This window comes from Macrobrachium nipponense, chromosome 26, assembly GCF_015104395.2.
Source record: "Macrobrachium nipponense isolate FS-2020 chromosome 26, ASM1510439v2, whole genome shotgun sequence".
Classification (NCBI taxonomy): Eukaryota; Metazoa; Arthropoda; class Malacostraca; order Decapoda; family Palaemonidae; genus Macrobrachium; species Macrobrachium nipponense.
In genome coordinates this window covers 65,803,239-65,818,238 of record NC_087215.1, presented here as the reverse complement: position 1 = coordinate 65,818,238, position 15,000 = coordinate 65,803,239, and the positions used below count along the sequence as shown (strand labels likewise).

At 38.4% G+C, this 15,000-nt stretch overlaps 1 protein-coding gene across 3 annotated transcripts in view; it reads right to left on the bottom strand.

Moving 5' to 3' along the window:
• Window positions 1-15,000, bottom strand: part of LOC135200354 (carbonic anhydrase-related protein 10-like) — a 535,334-nt gene that overhangs the window by 171,646 nt on the left and 348,688 nt on the right. For all 3 annotated transcript variants that reach the window (XM_064228945.1, XM_064228943.1, XM_064228944.1), the window contains 2 exons: window positions 13,592-13,813; window positions 3,073-3,247 (listed from right to left, as the gene is read on the bottom strand). In XM_064228945.1, coding sequence (XP_064085015.1) covers window positions 3,073-3,247; window positions 13,592-13,813 — 397 coding nt within the window. The remainder of the gene's footprint in view (window positions 1-3,072; window positions 3,248-13,591; window positions 13,814-15,000) is intronic.

Sequence of the window (15,000 nt, the reverse complement as noted above, 5' to 3'; positions counted from 1 at the left end):
AATAGAAAAGAAACTTGAGAGAAGAACCTTAGTCCACCCAGAAGGAAAATAAAATAAACAAATGGAAATAATATTGCGCAACGTTCGTTCTAGCGAGGCAAAAATAAATGTGAACTTTCTTCGAACACAACGCATATATATATATATATATATATATATATATATATATATATATACATACATAGATATATATACATACACATATATATATATATATATATATATATATAGTATATATATATATATGTGTGTGTGTGTACATACATATATATATATATATATATATATATATCTATATATATATATATATATATATATGTATATTATGTGTGTGTGTGTGTATATACATATATATACACATATAAATATATATACAATATGTGTATGTACATTCCAAATAAACAAACACTAAGAACAGGTAAACATGGAGAATATATGCAATACACTTTTTCACTGACTTGGAATCAAACAATTCTAACGTGTGTTGATAACCCAAGCTTTAGTAATTTCAGGATAGCTTTAGGAATTTCAGGATAGGATATTTATGATTTATTTATTAGGATGAAAATGTGAAAAACAAAAAATTATAACGTGCATGTTAAACAGTACAGAACAATTATCTCTAAAAAAATATATGGCGTATTTATTTAAATTCTCGTTGGTGAAACAACATAATACCTGACCTTAGATTTTAGCACGCACCCCGAGTAAGCTAAAGTCGGATCACGCCTTGTTTTATTTTAATCAGATGGAGTTTTTTTTTTTTACTATTTGCATCAAAGATACTCCCAGATTGCATTTCCTTTGTCATCCTTCTAATCAAGAATTCGACCTCCAACCCGTCACCCTTTGTAAGGTGCATAGGTATATCGTTCGTTACACCTTCACAGGCTGCTCTAGGAGGAAGAGCCGGTGATGGCACAAGCCCAGCTTGATGTAACAACAAACACGGCCTTGACAGGAGGATTCCAGTAGGTTACCTAAAAATGCAGCGGCTCCGTGTGCATTCATGAATCCTTTTCGTTACCTTGAAGTTCAGTTCAGTGTCGAAACAAAAAAAAAAAAAAAAAAAAAAAAAAAAAAAAATCTCTTTCCTGAAGTCGGCCAAAATTGTCTATAATATCAGCATCACTATTATCACTGCTTACCGACACTACGACAAAAAGAGACGACCTTGAAGTATTACTAATAATGATTTCCACGAGGACGGACGCCGCTCCAAGATCAGTCCACCCTCAGCTCCCCAGCCCGTGGATGTCTGGCAGCTCCAGACGAAAGCTCGCTTGCTTCAAGAAAGATATATATATATATATATATATATATATATATATATATATATATATATATATATATATATATATATACATATATATATACATATATATATATATATATATATATCGTTAATGACTTTGATGACCATGGTATCATAGTTTATCTGTAAAATTCAAATATATACACCAATTTTGACTGTATTTGATCATGACCTCCATAGGCGCTCTACTAGCCTGTCTAAGTAGCACGGAAAAAGCCACTATTCGGAAAATAGAGAAGAACCTCTACAAGTGTAACGCTGCTGAAGTAGCCATTACTTTTAATAAAGTATTTCCACCTTTGTTATAGTTAACATTAGGTTGCCGTGTTACTACTGCAGCGTCAGAAAAGTAATAAATACAACAGAGAAATCGCCAGCAGTGAAATATTCTCCCGAATGCAAAGTAAAACCCCAAGGCTCCTGAGCCCCTGAAAGGAGCTTAGGGGACAGTGGGGGACTAAGGAACACTCAGAACGGGGCTCCTGAAACGCAACAAAATACAGAAACACATTTCCCTCGAAAGCTGCTCTGGCCAAAAGTATCAAGAAAGCAGCTGCACAAAAAACGAATGAGCGCATTAACTTGAAATGCTAAAACTGCGACTAGAACAGGAGAGAGAGAGAGATAGGAGACGCGAGAGGGAAGATGAGGAGACGACCCGGCGGACTGACAAAGAGAGCGAGACACTGGAATGGCGGACGAGAGCAGAGAGAGTAGAGAGACGGACCGGTTTGCAGAGGACGATAGAGACGCGAGGGGAAGAGAGATCGAACCCAGGAAGAAAGGCGGAGAGGAGGGTGGGGACTAGGCTGAGAGAGGAGATGAGAGGGGGTGAGGAGGGAGGGAAGACGTAAGAGAGCGAGAAGAGAGAGAGGCAAATTTCTATCTTTAAAGTTAATGGAATGGTTGAAAGAAAATGGTCATTACCGACCCATGCATCATGAAAGAGGTTTGTTTTTTTCTTACTGGATGCGTGTTACCTGTATAATACATTTGCCTAGACATGTTCTAAAACTACGACAAAAAAAAAAATAAAAAAAAAAAAATGAGACAAAAAACTGGTGAGGCAAACCATGAATCCTTAAAGATAATGGAATGGTTGAAAATTAATAAAATGTCCATTATTTACTCATATTTTTTTAAAGTGCTTTGCATTCTCTTTACTGGACGTGTCTTACACGTATAATACATTTGCCTAGACATGTTCTAAAACTGCGACCGAAACAGGTGTAGCAAAGCCTTCCATCTTTACAGATAATGGACAGGTTAAAAAGAAAATGTTCCATGACATCCCGACTTATCAAGACAGTGTTTTGTTTATATTTTGCTTTCATTGGACGTATCTTATCTGTGTAAAATCATTGGCATAAACACGGTCTGAAACTACGCCCAAAAAAAAAGAAATTAAAATTAGAAAAATGGAATGGCTGTAAGAAAATATTCATTACCTACCGACGCGTTACGGAAATGTTTTGTTTCTACTGAAACTACGACCCCCCAAAAAATTAAAATTAAGCTTTAAAAAAATTTAATGGCTGAAAGAAAATATTCATTATCTAGCGACGCATTAGTAAAATGTTTTGTTTCTACTGAAACTACGAGCCCCCACCCCCGCCACCCAACCCCCCCCCCAAAAAAAAAAAAAAATAAAATTAAGATTTAAAAAAAAAATGGAATGGCTGAAAGAAAATATTCATTACCTAGCAACGCGTTACGAAAATGTTTTGTTTTTACTTTCGTCCTGGGACGTGTCTTACCTGTATAATACATTTGCCTAGACATGGAAGGACAATTCAGCTGTCGGCTGTTGGAGAAGTCGATATTGGTGCGCAACGGCCGATGATACATCTGCTGCGTCGGCCGGAAGTTGTTGACCATTCGCGCCTTCGGCGACTTTTTCGTCCCCTGGTGGAGCTTCCGCAGAGCGTGGAGCTGGAGCGGGAAGGAGAGGGGAAAATCGTTGTATAAACTGGAGTTCCTTCAATGGAGGTGATACATAAATACTAAAATCAAAGGTTTCCTTCAGTGAAGCTGAAGCTCATAGGAATCAAAGGCTTTCTCAAGTGGACCTGAAACTAAAAGGAATATCAACATATAAACTGGAGTTCCTTCAGTGGCGCTGATACTTAAATACTAAATCAAAGGTCTCCTTCAATGGAGGTGATACTTAAATACTAAAATCGAAGGTTTCCTTCCATTAAGGTGATACTTAAATACTAAAATCAAAGGTTTCCTTCAATGGAGGTGATACTTAAATACTATAATTAAAGATTTTCTTCAGTGGAGCTGAAGCTCAAAGGAATCACAGGCTTTCTCAAGTGGAGCTGAAACTCAAAGGAATAATCAACATATAAACTGTAGTTCCTTCAATGGAGCTGACACTAAAATACTGAAATAAAAGGTTTTCTTAAATGGAGCTGAAACTAAAAGGTCTAATCAACATATAACTGCAGTTCCTTAAATGGAGCCGATACTTTAGAGCATTCATTTGACCTGGAACGAAATCGAGAGAAAATCGCTCTAAAACCGGTGGTAATTAATTGGAAATATATGGGAAAAGTTATCACAAACTGGACTTCATTCGGTGATGCTGATCCTGAAAGACAGACAAAAAGGATCAGATAAACTCGGGATTATTAAATGGAGCCGACACGAAAAGAAAACGACTCGTCTTGTAAAAACAAATTAAAAACAAATTCTCTAAATGAAATCTGACACTAAATAAACAAAAAACCTTTTAAGAGATTATTGAAAAATGGAGTTCATCAAGCGAAGCTGGCTTATGTTTTTAAGAAGAGATAAAAAATATAAACTTTAGTTCAATAAATGCCTTGAGCTAAAGTATATATATGTATACTTCACTTTGTAGCAAATTTTATGCTTTGGAGTTAATTCGACAGAAAGGTAAGATAAAGTGATAGAAAACCGAGCTGGTTTGGAAGATCCCTCAAGAAAATAAAAACTGTGGTGTCCACAACGAAAGGGGTAAACAACCTAACTTCGATTTATGCGAAGATTCCAGCTTCCAGTTCCACTGTAAAATATACACTTTCATTAAATAACTTAAATAACACTGGACTCAGGACCCTCTAACTCCAATTCAAACAAAGAAAGGCGTGTTTCTAAGCAAGTAGGTTCAACCCTTGGCATTCTACTGGTAAATGTGATTAAAATTCTTTCGTCAAATCAAGTCTTTTGTTTCCAATTTTCATCAGCCAATTCTGTCAACACCTTCCTAATTATTTTCATTTTTCCAAGCAGACGGAATAACACCTACTCAAGGACTATATTCCTTCATTTTATTAATGAAAAGATATTTTCAATGATGCTGGATTCGAATATCTGACATTTACATTCTGTTATCCTATTTTTCTTAACTGAAAAACTAACTGATGATACAGACATTTATCCGTAAAACCTAACGCAAAAATCGACTGAATTCTTGTCGAAAAATTTCACTGACTTATAATATATATTTGGCCTCATATACCGACACGGACAGATGCAATCACACCACACATATTATGCAACCACGCATTATGTATTCTGTGCATTTATAAGTGCAAAAGCGTACCAGCAAACGTTTTCAATACCTCATTTAAGAAAAAAAATACGACCACAGTCAAAAGGGTATTTAAAATTAGCGCTCATCAGTCCATGGGCACAGAATCGCACGTCAAACAACCAACACGCTTTTTAGAAAAAATGTAGACATGGATATTTCACTGACAGTTAATGTGTCATTAAACTGCTTTATAAACACAGACGAATGGTTTTTCTGTCTTTGAATGACTTCCTTACGAGGAGTGCATTTGTTGTTAAGATAAGGATGCATGACAAGGAGGGAGTAAAGAGGGCTCGGGAAAGAACCCATTAGAGGAAGAAGATCGAGAGGGAGCCAGAGAATGAGATGGCGAGATAAAGTGAAGGAATGAAGACATGGAGAGAAGGGAATTGGTGGGGGAGGATGATGCCTTTGATAGAAAGCGGTGGAGGAGGGGAAGGCGCATCAGGTAACCGACCCCTTCATGCAGAGATAACGGTGAATAATTATCAAATCACCATGATTCATATAAATCATTCGAGCTACAAATGTCCTTTAACATCTAATTCGTTCTACCTCGGAATGGATATATTTTCATATATGTACCGAAGGGGAATTTTTTAGTTGATAATAATTCCGTTCCCTCATGGGATCGAACCACTGTCCAGTGGACGGGAACGAAATCAGGACGGACAGTGACGTTATCAATTCGGCCAACAGAGAGGCTATAAGTTTATATCGATTCTGACCTTACAAATCTCCGTCGAACTCGGTGTTTTCTTAATTAGAGAAGTAGAAGATAATCGAAAACTTTGGTCAGATTCTTAGCCTGACAGTCACTGCACACCACAGTATAGGCATGACTTCATATCTTACAATGTATAATATTAATAGATTTAACAATAATAATGGCTTTACCACAAACCTCACTCAGTACACTGGGTTCCTTAGTGGATAAGGAAATCTCTATCTCGTATACTTCAAAAGTTCTAAGCAAGATTAAATTCCTATTTGACCTCCCACCTTCAAGTACGACCTTGAACTTCATCCTCAGATCATATCTTCATTACTCATAAATCACATTAGTGTAGTTGGTAGCCTTTACCTTCACTGGGCACTGAAAATGATTCTAACTTGGTGAACGGACAGACAAAGATACAACCAGACAGAGAGACGGATGGACCATTTACTAAATGAACCTGGTCAGTAAATACGACACATTATAAAAAGTCGAGTTAGTTACACAAGCAGTAAGCAGGAATTCTCTTTTAATCTCACGCTCATCGTTATATATTTCTAGAAAATAGCTGTAGTCAGTGTACAGTATTTCAGCCTTGCATTTTAAGGCAATTACGAGCGTTAAACTTAATGAGCAAGAGTAATCCGCCATTCCCCTCGCTTAAAACTTGAACCTATTCATCAGTAACTAAAAAAAAAAATGAAAAAATAAAAAATGCTAAATAAACACTTAACACTTGAGTCGCAAATCACGGAGCTCATGAATCTTTTCCCAGCCCCAAAAATTCAACCGTATTACCTCCATTCACTCCTCGCAACAATGAGCCAGGACCAAAAGTTCTACAGCCACACATGCGCGCGCGCAAGTTTTTGAGAAGAGGAAAATGGGCACAATGAATGAAACCGCGCAGTACAAAATCCGCAAATGCCTGAGAACTGCTGTGTGGCGGGATGTCAATATTTCGGGGACCCATCCGGAGATTCTCCGCGAACAGAAATGCTGAAACGAGTCGCGAATAAAACGCTACGGACAAAAGTGTTTACTTCTTTTTTTTCCCCCGTCCGTTTCTGCCTGTTGTGAAAAGAACACGCAAAAATAGAAGAAGAAAAAAGCAAAAAACTCGAATGCACACAGCTGCCCTAAGAGCGAGAACAATACGGAAATGTAGCAGAGTTCCGTTGGTGTTTAAGAGGCTCCTCTACCTCCCTTATCTGATACTGAGATCTTTTTTTTGTTTTTCTTTACGGAGACATGGTAAATCGACCAACCGCCACTAGATGGCAGGCTTAGCTGCGGATCATCCCCAAAGAAATGGAGGCAACATCCACTTCCTCGAAATTAAATGGCCCCGAATGTTGAATGTGATCTTATCGAGTTGCGGTCAAACCCTCTAATGAAAGAATCGTTAAATTAATGATAGGCAGTGAATCGACGACGAAGAATGGTTTAGACCAGAGGAGGAAGCCTATATGGCCCTTTAACTTGGCTTAAACATTCTCTAATTGCCCGCCTTAAAACTCTTAAAACTCAAAGTAGCCCCAGGGAGGCCCCCCGTCGGGAACCTCTGGTTTAGGCTGAACCAGCTACAGTCCCTTCGGCTCCTACCTGCAACCTCTTTAATTCCTTTTACTGTACCTCCGTTCATATTCTCTTTCTTCCATCTTACTTCCCACCCTCTCCTAACAATTTTTTCATGGTGCAACTGTGAGTTTTCCTCCCGTTACACCTTTCAAACCTCCTCTACTCTCAACTTTCCTTCAAGTGCTGAATGATCTCATAGGTCCCAGCGCTTGGCCTCTGGCTGCAATCTTAAAAAAGCAAATTAGGTCTATAATTAATTTAAAAGAAAAATGCTCACCCACCAAGACATGTGAACTAAGTATGAATATTAAATTTCTTAACCTATCTCCGCGTTTCTAACCCAATCAATTCTTCTTCTGTATCATATGCCATGCATAGAGTTTATTTCAACATCTGCACACTTTTCTTATTTGTATTTAATATCGGCACATCACTTCCCCAAAGGTGAGTTGGCTCAACAATCCATTCAAAAGTTCCAACCATGGGTTCCACGAACTTGAATCTCTTCCTTACCCTGGTGGACATCTTGCTAACTTTCTTGCTTCACTTATAAATGTGTGTGTGTGTGTATATATATATATATATATATATATATATATATGTATATATATATATATATATATATGAGCGTGGACGAGCTCGAACATGAACGTGAGTATGTCTATTAAATGGCTGCCGGTATGGTAAGCACATTTTATATATCATTTTGAATAAAAGGGCTCAGACCCATTATACGCAACCCATAGCACAAAAGTGCTGCAAAAGGCAAAATGAAAAACCAAGAGCTCACAACGAATGAATGTGCTTGGTAGCGGAGGAGAAAACAAAATGAAAATATTTTATTTTTAACCGGAGTGCTTGGAAAAAAAAAAAAAACAACACCACCACCACCACCAGGCCTCCAAACCTAGAGACTAAACGAGGTCTTTTATCCACAAGCGCACAAGAAAAATGGCTATTTATTCTTACTGGAGGAGAGAGAGAGAGAGAGAGAGAGAGAGAGAGAGAGAGAGAGAGAGAGAGAGAGAGAGAGAGAGAGAGACTGAAAACTTAAGGGGAAGGGGAAATAAAAATGGGTAGCCCTGTGGATAAGTGAGTAGCAAACGAAGAGCATAACACGCAGTCTCGTTTGTAGGATGGAACGAACAATGAGTCTCTTATCCTTCAAAGAGAATCCTAAAGGACCCCTGGGATGTACGGAGCGCGGCCATTACAATCAGAGGTCGTGTGGCTTCGCTCTGCTGGAAACCAAATGTTTGCCTCCTTGTAAACCAGCGTATATGACGATGATGAGGATACATCTTGTTGTTGTTATTATTATTATTATTATTATTATTAAGAGCTTGTTGGCGAGCGCTACGCGCGCTGGAACTCGGCGCTGCTGTCCTTCCTTACTCCTGATCCCCTTACCTACCCCTCCCCCACCCGGAGCTGACAAACAGGTTTGCAGGTGGTGGGTAGAGGTCCCCCTTACCCTTCTGTTCCCCTACTTACTATACCCCCCCCCCCTCCCCCCCCCCTTAGCTGACAAACAGGTTGGCAGGTCGTGGGTAGAAGTCTCCCCTAACCTTCTGATCCCCTACTTGCCCCGGCCCTCGGTGCAGACAAACCGGTTTGACTGGGGTGGGTGGCTGTGTCATGTTTCTCCTACTGTCACCTGGATTTTATTATCATTATTATCATATCATTATTGTTATTAAACTGCAGTTATTAGTATCATCATGATCATTACTTTAGATAAATTAAGACATCCTTCTTGTGATGGTCCGAATGCAACTTTTAGTTATTACCATTATCATTATTATTGCTGAGGACAAAGAAGACCCTCGTCTATTAATGATTCCAAATTATTGGGATTCTGACCACGGGTGACCCTTCAGGGACGTAAATTGGCATACAGCGTCTCAGGGCAGTGGAGGTCGTCCTTATCAACTCGACACAAAGACGAATTCTAGTGAGAAATTGAAATCTTCAGATTCGCAAGTGATGGAAACCATCCAGAATTATTTCCTCGATTGACAAAATAACCCAATGGCAGAATATCCACAACCAACCAGCGACGTCAAACAATTAGGAGATCAGGCAGGACCGGTGTGAAGAAACTGTTTGAATGAAATTGCAGTCATCTTGAGAGATTAAGGCGTTGAGTGTATTTCTGACAATATACCAAAGTTTATCAAGAAAAGAAGGGTCTTGTTTTTATCTCCATCTTTAAGTAACGTGACTATTATTATTTATTATTATTGTTATTATTATTATTATTTTTTTTTTATTGGAAAATACAAATTAATCTTATGCAGCTCATTAGTACTATTCACCAGTTTTGCGCAGAATAACGTCGGAAAATAGTACTGAAGCAGTCAAACTTAAGTTCCAACGGGCCACCCACTATGCCCCTCCCTAAAAAACAACAAATATTATTTATTCCAATCAGCTCTAATCGCTTAACTGCTTACTTTCAAAATCTTTCAATTCTACCCCAGAGTTCATTAAACGTTAACACTCTCCAAATATCGTTAACACTTCCCAAATATAGCAGACTTATCATAAACAGCACAAATATCCAAAACTCTGCCTGAACTAGAATTTAAAGTCTGAATTGAATTAAATATTAGTCCAAAGGCCAAGCACTGGGACCTATGACGTCATTCAACGATGAAACGGAAACTGACAGTAAAAGTTGACGGGTGTAACAGGAGGAAAATCAAGCAGTTGCACCACGAATCAATTGTTAGGAGAGGGTTAGGGAAAGTAAGATGGAGGAAAGAGAATATGACTGGAGGTACAGTAAAAGGAACAAAAGAGGGTTGCAGCTGAGGGCCGAAGGCACCCTGCAAAGAACTTCAAGTTATGCCAACAGTGCCACGACGGCACTAACCACCTACGGGGTCACAATCTGAAGCATCGTGGGAAACTGTTAGAGAGACGAACTTCCAGATAAAAGTCACCGACACCGATTTCTATCAAAACTCTTCAAAAGTATCAACGTCTAACTAAACATTAAAGAAAGAGAGTCTATACTATCGTAGATTCACATCAACCGTGCATTTGATGTCTAGGCCAGTCCCTTACGACGCTCCTGATAAGCCAATCACAGGGCCGGAAGCTCACAGTCTCTCTCGAGAGTTCACATAGGCAGGATGTATGTTCCACCTCCCCTGAAAGAAGTATCCCTCGGATGAGATGGAACATAGATCCTACCCATGTGAACTCTCGAGAGAGACTGAGAGGTACCAGCCGTGTGATTAGCTTATCAATAGCCAATCAGGAGCGTCTTAAGGGACTGGCCTAGACATCAAATGCACGGTTGATGTGAATCTGCTATAGCACTCCGCACCCCTTTCAGAGTTATGGATTCGACACAAGAAGAAGAACGCGGCCAGCAGTGGGAAAGAGCAAAGGTGATGCCGTCCAGCCAATGTCATTCCGAGAAAAACAATGATCTTCGGTAGTAAAAGTGAAGCCAAGGGAGTTTTCCCCAAACCTCTCAGGTGCACCATTAACTGGAACTTGAGGAACCAAGTAAGGGCTTGGCTTTACGTTACGGTGAATGCAAAAGTCACGTACAGAGCCTCTAGAGAGCTTTTCTTTATGTAAAAAAAATTATTTTATAAGAAATGGTGAGAGATGGAAAATTACTATTGCAAAGTATCCAGAACCTCCGGTTACTTTTGTATAAAAATTATTTTATAACAAATGGAAAGAGATGGAAAATTACTATTACAAAGTATCCTTAATCTCCAGATATTTTTGTATAAAAAATAATTTTATAACAAATGGGGAAAGATGGAAAATTACTATTACAAAGTATCCAGAACCTCCGGATACTTTTGTATAAAAAACGATTTTATAACAAATGGGCAGATGGAAAATTACTATTTAAAAAGTATCCAGAACCTCCGGATACTTTTGTATAAAAAATTATTTTATAACAAACGGGGAGAGATGGAAAATTACTATTACAAAGTATCCTTAATCTCCAGATACTTTTGTATAAAAAATTATTTTATAACAAATGCGCAGATGGGAAATTACTATTGAAAAGTATCCAGAACCTCCGGATACTTTGTATAATAAAACGATTTTATAACTGATGGGCAGAGATGGAAAATTACTACAACGATGAGGTCAACAGTACCTCTGGATACTTTTCTATAAAAGAAATATAATTTTATAGCAAATGGATAGAAAATTATTGCAGTAATATGGCCATCCAGGTATGTTTCAAAAATTGAACTCGGCAACAACTGCCCAGTGATGGAAAATTATTGTATCAATACAACCATCAAGGTTTGTTTAAAAATGTAACTTTATAGCAAGCGTCCCGAGATAAAAGAAAAAAAAATGATTCCATTAACACGGCCATCATTTCACATTTAAAAAACGTATCTTTACAACAAGTGACCAGGGATGCAAAATACGATTTGGCACGAGCTTTCCTAGTTACGTAGGCAAGAATCCTGACCTATGCATTATCGTCGTATATACTTGCACTGAAAATAATATACAATAATAAAACTTCGGGTACCAAATCGGTAATTGCAATCATTTCTCTACCATTTCAGTTCTATTTTCGTATCGTCGTGACCTTCTCAAGCTCATTGGCGACGGTATGAATGTCAGGAACTAAACCACAGAGGTGTCATTAATTTCTCACGTTTGCTGCACCTACCGGTCACAAATTCAACTGGGAGCATTGCAAATGTCTGATGAAACTTTCATATATGCCACAGTGAATGAAAGTGAGCTGGATCCACTGACGTTCTTCATGACATAGCACTGACTGATTTAGGTTATTAGGATTCTCTGATGAAGAGAATTCTCTTGCAAAATTTCTGCCGATTCCACTCTCGATCTCTGATATAAGGTGGTCAATAGAGTATAAATAGATATAAAGCGAATGAAAGGTTTGGCTTTGAAATTCAAAACTATCTCTTTTCATTTAGAGTTCAATAAACATATCTTTTATCCACATTTATATCCTCACTAGAGAAAATATTTATCCTTTATTATTATTAATTATTATTATTATAATTTCAGTAGATGGAACCTATTCACGCGGAACAAACACACCGAAACGGGCCAATGACTTGAAATTCAAGCATCCAAAGAATGTTGGTTTCAACCTCCCACTGCTGAAGACCCTACACTGCAGCAGTAACTGATCATGATACAAAGCCGCCACCGCTGCCATCGATTTTTCACCACCCTGGGGGATACGCAAACCCGCGACATCTGAGTGGTATACCACGACACTAACCACTGTACCAGCGGACTAGCTAATATATATATATAAAAACTGCTATCACCGCCCTGGGGGATACGCGAACCCGCGACATCTGAGAGGCATACCACGACGCTAATCACTTTACCAGCGGACCAGCTGATATATATATATATATAAAAAAAACTGCTATTTGCGATGACGTACGTAGTAGGAAATGCTTCACAAGCAAGAAAATCACAAAACTTATTTAAGGTTGCTCGTAACAGAAGCCACCCTGTAATTAACGAGAGAATTAGGATTTCATGGTACTCTTAATACTCTATTAAATCCCCCTCTAAGACGGAAATTGCAACAAGGAATTTGGGTAAGGTTATCAGTAAATGACTACGAGATTAAAACATTAAACACCCATTGGCTGAAACTCATTCACAGGTGGACTCTGATTCGTAGAGCAAGTATTCTGAATTATTCAGGCGTTAGGAGGACATGATATAGAGGCGAAACTTCATTCTATACCTCCAGAAGGAATTATATTTAAAAAAAAACACTGCTTACATTTTAAAAGGAAATAGACAGAATAAATAAAAAATAAAATAAAATGAAATGTGGGAAAACCTAGAAAATAAAATCTAACTTCTTAAATAAATTAATGAAAGCATTCTTTTCTAAAAAAAAAAATCCTAGAAAATAGCTCAAGTCTAGTTTTATAAGGAGTAAATTGTTGAAACGTACGGGAAAATCATTTAGCTATAAGTAACAAAAATAAAAAAACAATTCCTTGAAATAACATTTACGTAATGCTTACAAGAGCTATTCAACACCACATAAAGTCAAGTTAGGGATAAATAAACAAACAAATGATAGATAAATTAAAAACTAACTACGTCAATTAAACCAAAAATTTACACCTCACTTCGGGATCGAACCCAGAACCTCTCATGTGAAGAGACCAGACCGCCTCCACTCCAAGGAAGTTAGGTGATAAACAAATAACCAGATTAAAACATAAATTAAAAAACGAAGTAAATAAATAGCTCAAAAAATGTACAACTGACGTCAGGATCGAACCCAGGGTTTCTCAGGTGAGAGACCAGGGACGCCTCGAATTCTCGAGGGAACTCCTCATCTGCTGTTTAGTGATGTGAGAGACCAAGGGCGCCTCGAGTTCTCGAGGGAACTCCTCACCTGCTGTTTAGTGATGTAGATGGGCTTATTAATCACGATCCATGTCACCGTTTCGTGACACGGCGGCTGCGTCAGCGAGCCTTCGTAAGTCATGTAGTTCTTGGTGGAAGGCAGGAGGCCGTGTATGCTCAAGTGCTCTACCGGCGTCCAACTGCCCGAGTATCGGATTTTCTCCATGGCGTCCGTCAGAAGCCTGAGTTCCGGGTTGCCTTGGTTAGCTACCTGAAGGGAAAAAAAGAATATGATAATGTGAGATGCTGCAGCAGACGTTGTGAGATTTAAAAAATGGTTACTGTAAGAGACTATAGAGATTCTCTGTGTAAAAACTAATGCCAAATTAAAAACGATTGTGAGACGCCGTACCAGACGCTGGAAGATTCAAGTTAAGTATATCTTAGTTTAACCAGACCACTGAGCTGATTAACAGCTCTTCTAGGGCTGGCCCGAAGGATTAGATATTTTTACGTGGCTAGGAACCAATTGGTCACCTAGTAACGGGACCTACAGCTTATTGAGGTATCCGAACCACACTATATCGAGAAATGAACTTCTATCACCAGAAATAAATTCCTCTGATTCCGCGTTGGCCGAGCCGGGAATCGAACCTCGGACCACTTGATTGGCAGCCCAGCTCGAAAACCACTCGGCCAGCGAGGAACATGGGTAATTTGCAAAATGAAATAGTTCCTGTAAGAGACCATAGAGATTCTCTGTGTAAAAATTAATGCCAGATTAAAAATTATTGTGAGACGACGTAGCAGAAGCTGTAAGATTGCAAAATGAAAAGTTCCTGTAAGAGACCATAGAGATTCTTTGTGTAAAAATTAATGTCACACAATAAACGAAAAAAATATAATGTGGGATGATGTACCAGAAGCGAGATTTACATAATGGTCTCTGTCAGACCATGGAGATCCCCTGCGTAAAAATGAATGCCACATAATCAACCGAAAGGACAGAAAGATGGTAAAATACCAGTGAGGGACCATACAGATTCTAACTAAAACGTTAGGCATGTGAGGACTTATTCATGATAATTTTGTCCATTGTAATAAAATCTAAACAGCCCTCTTTCTTTCCGGTAAGAATTTACATTGATGTGCACAAACTACCCAAAGATTTATTCAATATTTATGTCCTTAAGAAGAATCTCTAAATATCCCTCTATGCCTCTCCTTTGAGGATTCTACATAAGGTTTGTTTGCAACCACGTAGTCCCCTTGATAAATGTATAGTCTAAAGCGAGGGTTCTTAGCCAGGGGTATCCCTACCCCTTGTGGGTATGAGAACCACATGCTGGGGGTATGGGACTTGATCTCTGGATATTTGTATATATTTGATTTTAATGTCAATGTATACATGGGTACAATTTGTAAATAAATAACTATATAAAACTTTAAATGCTTTAA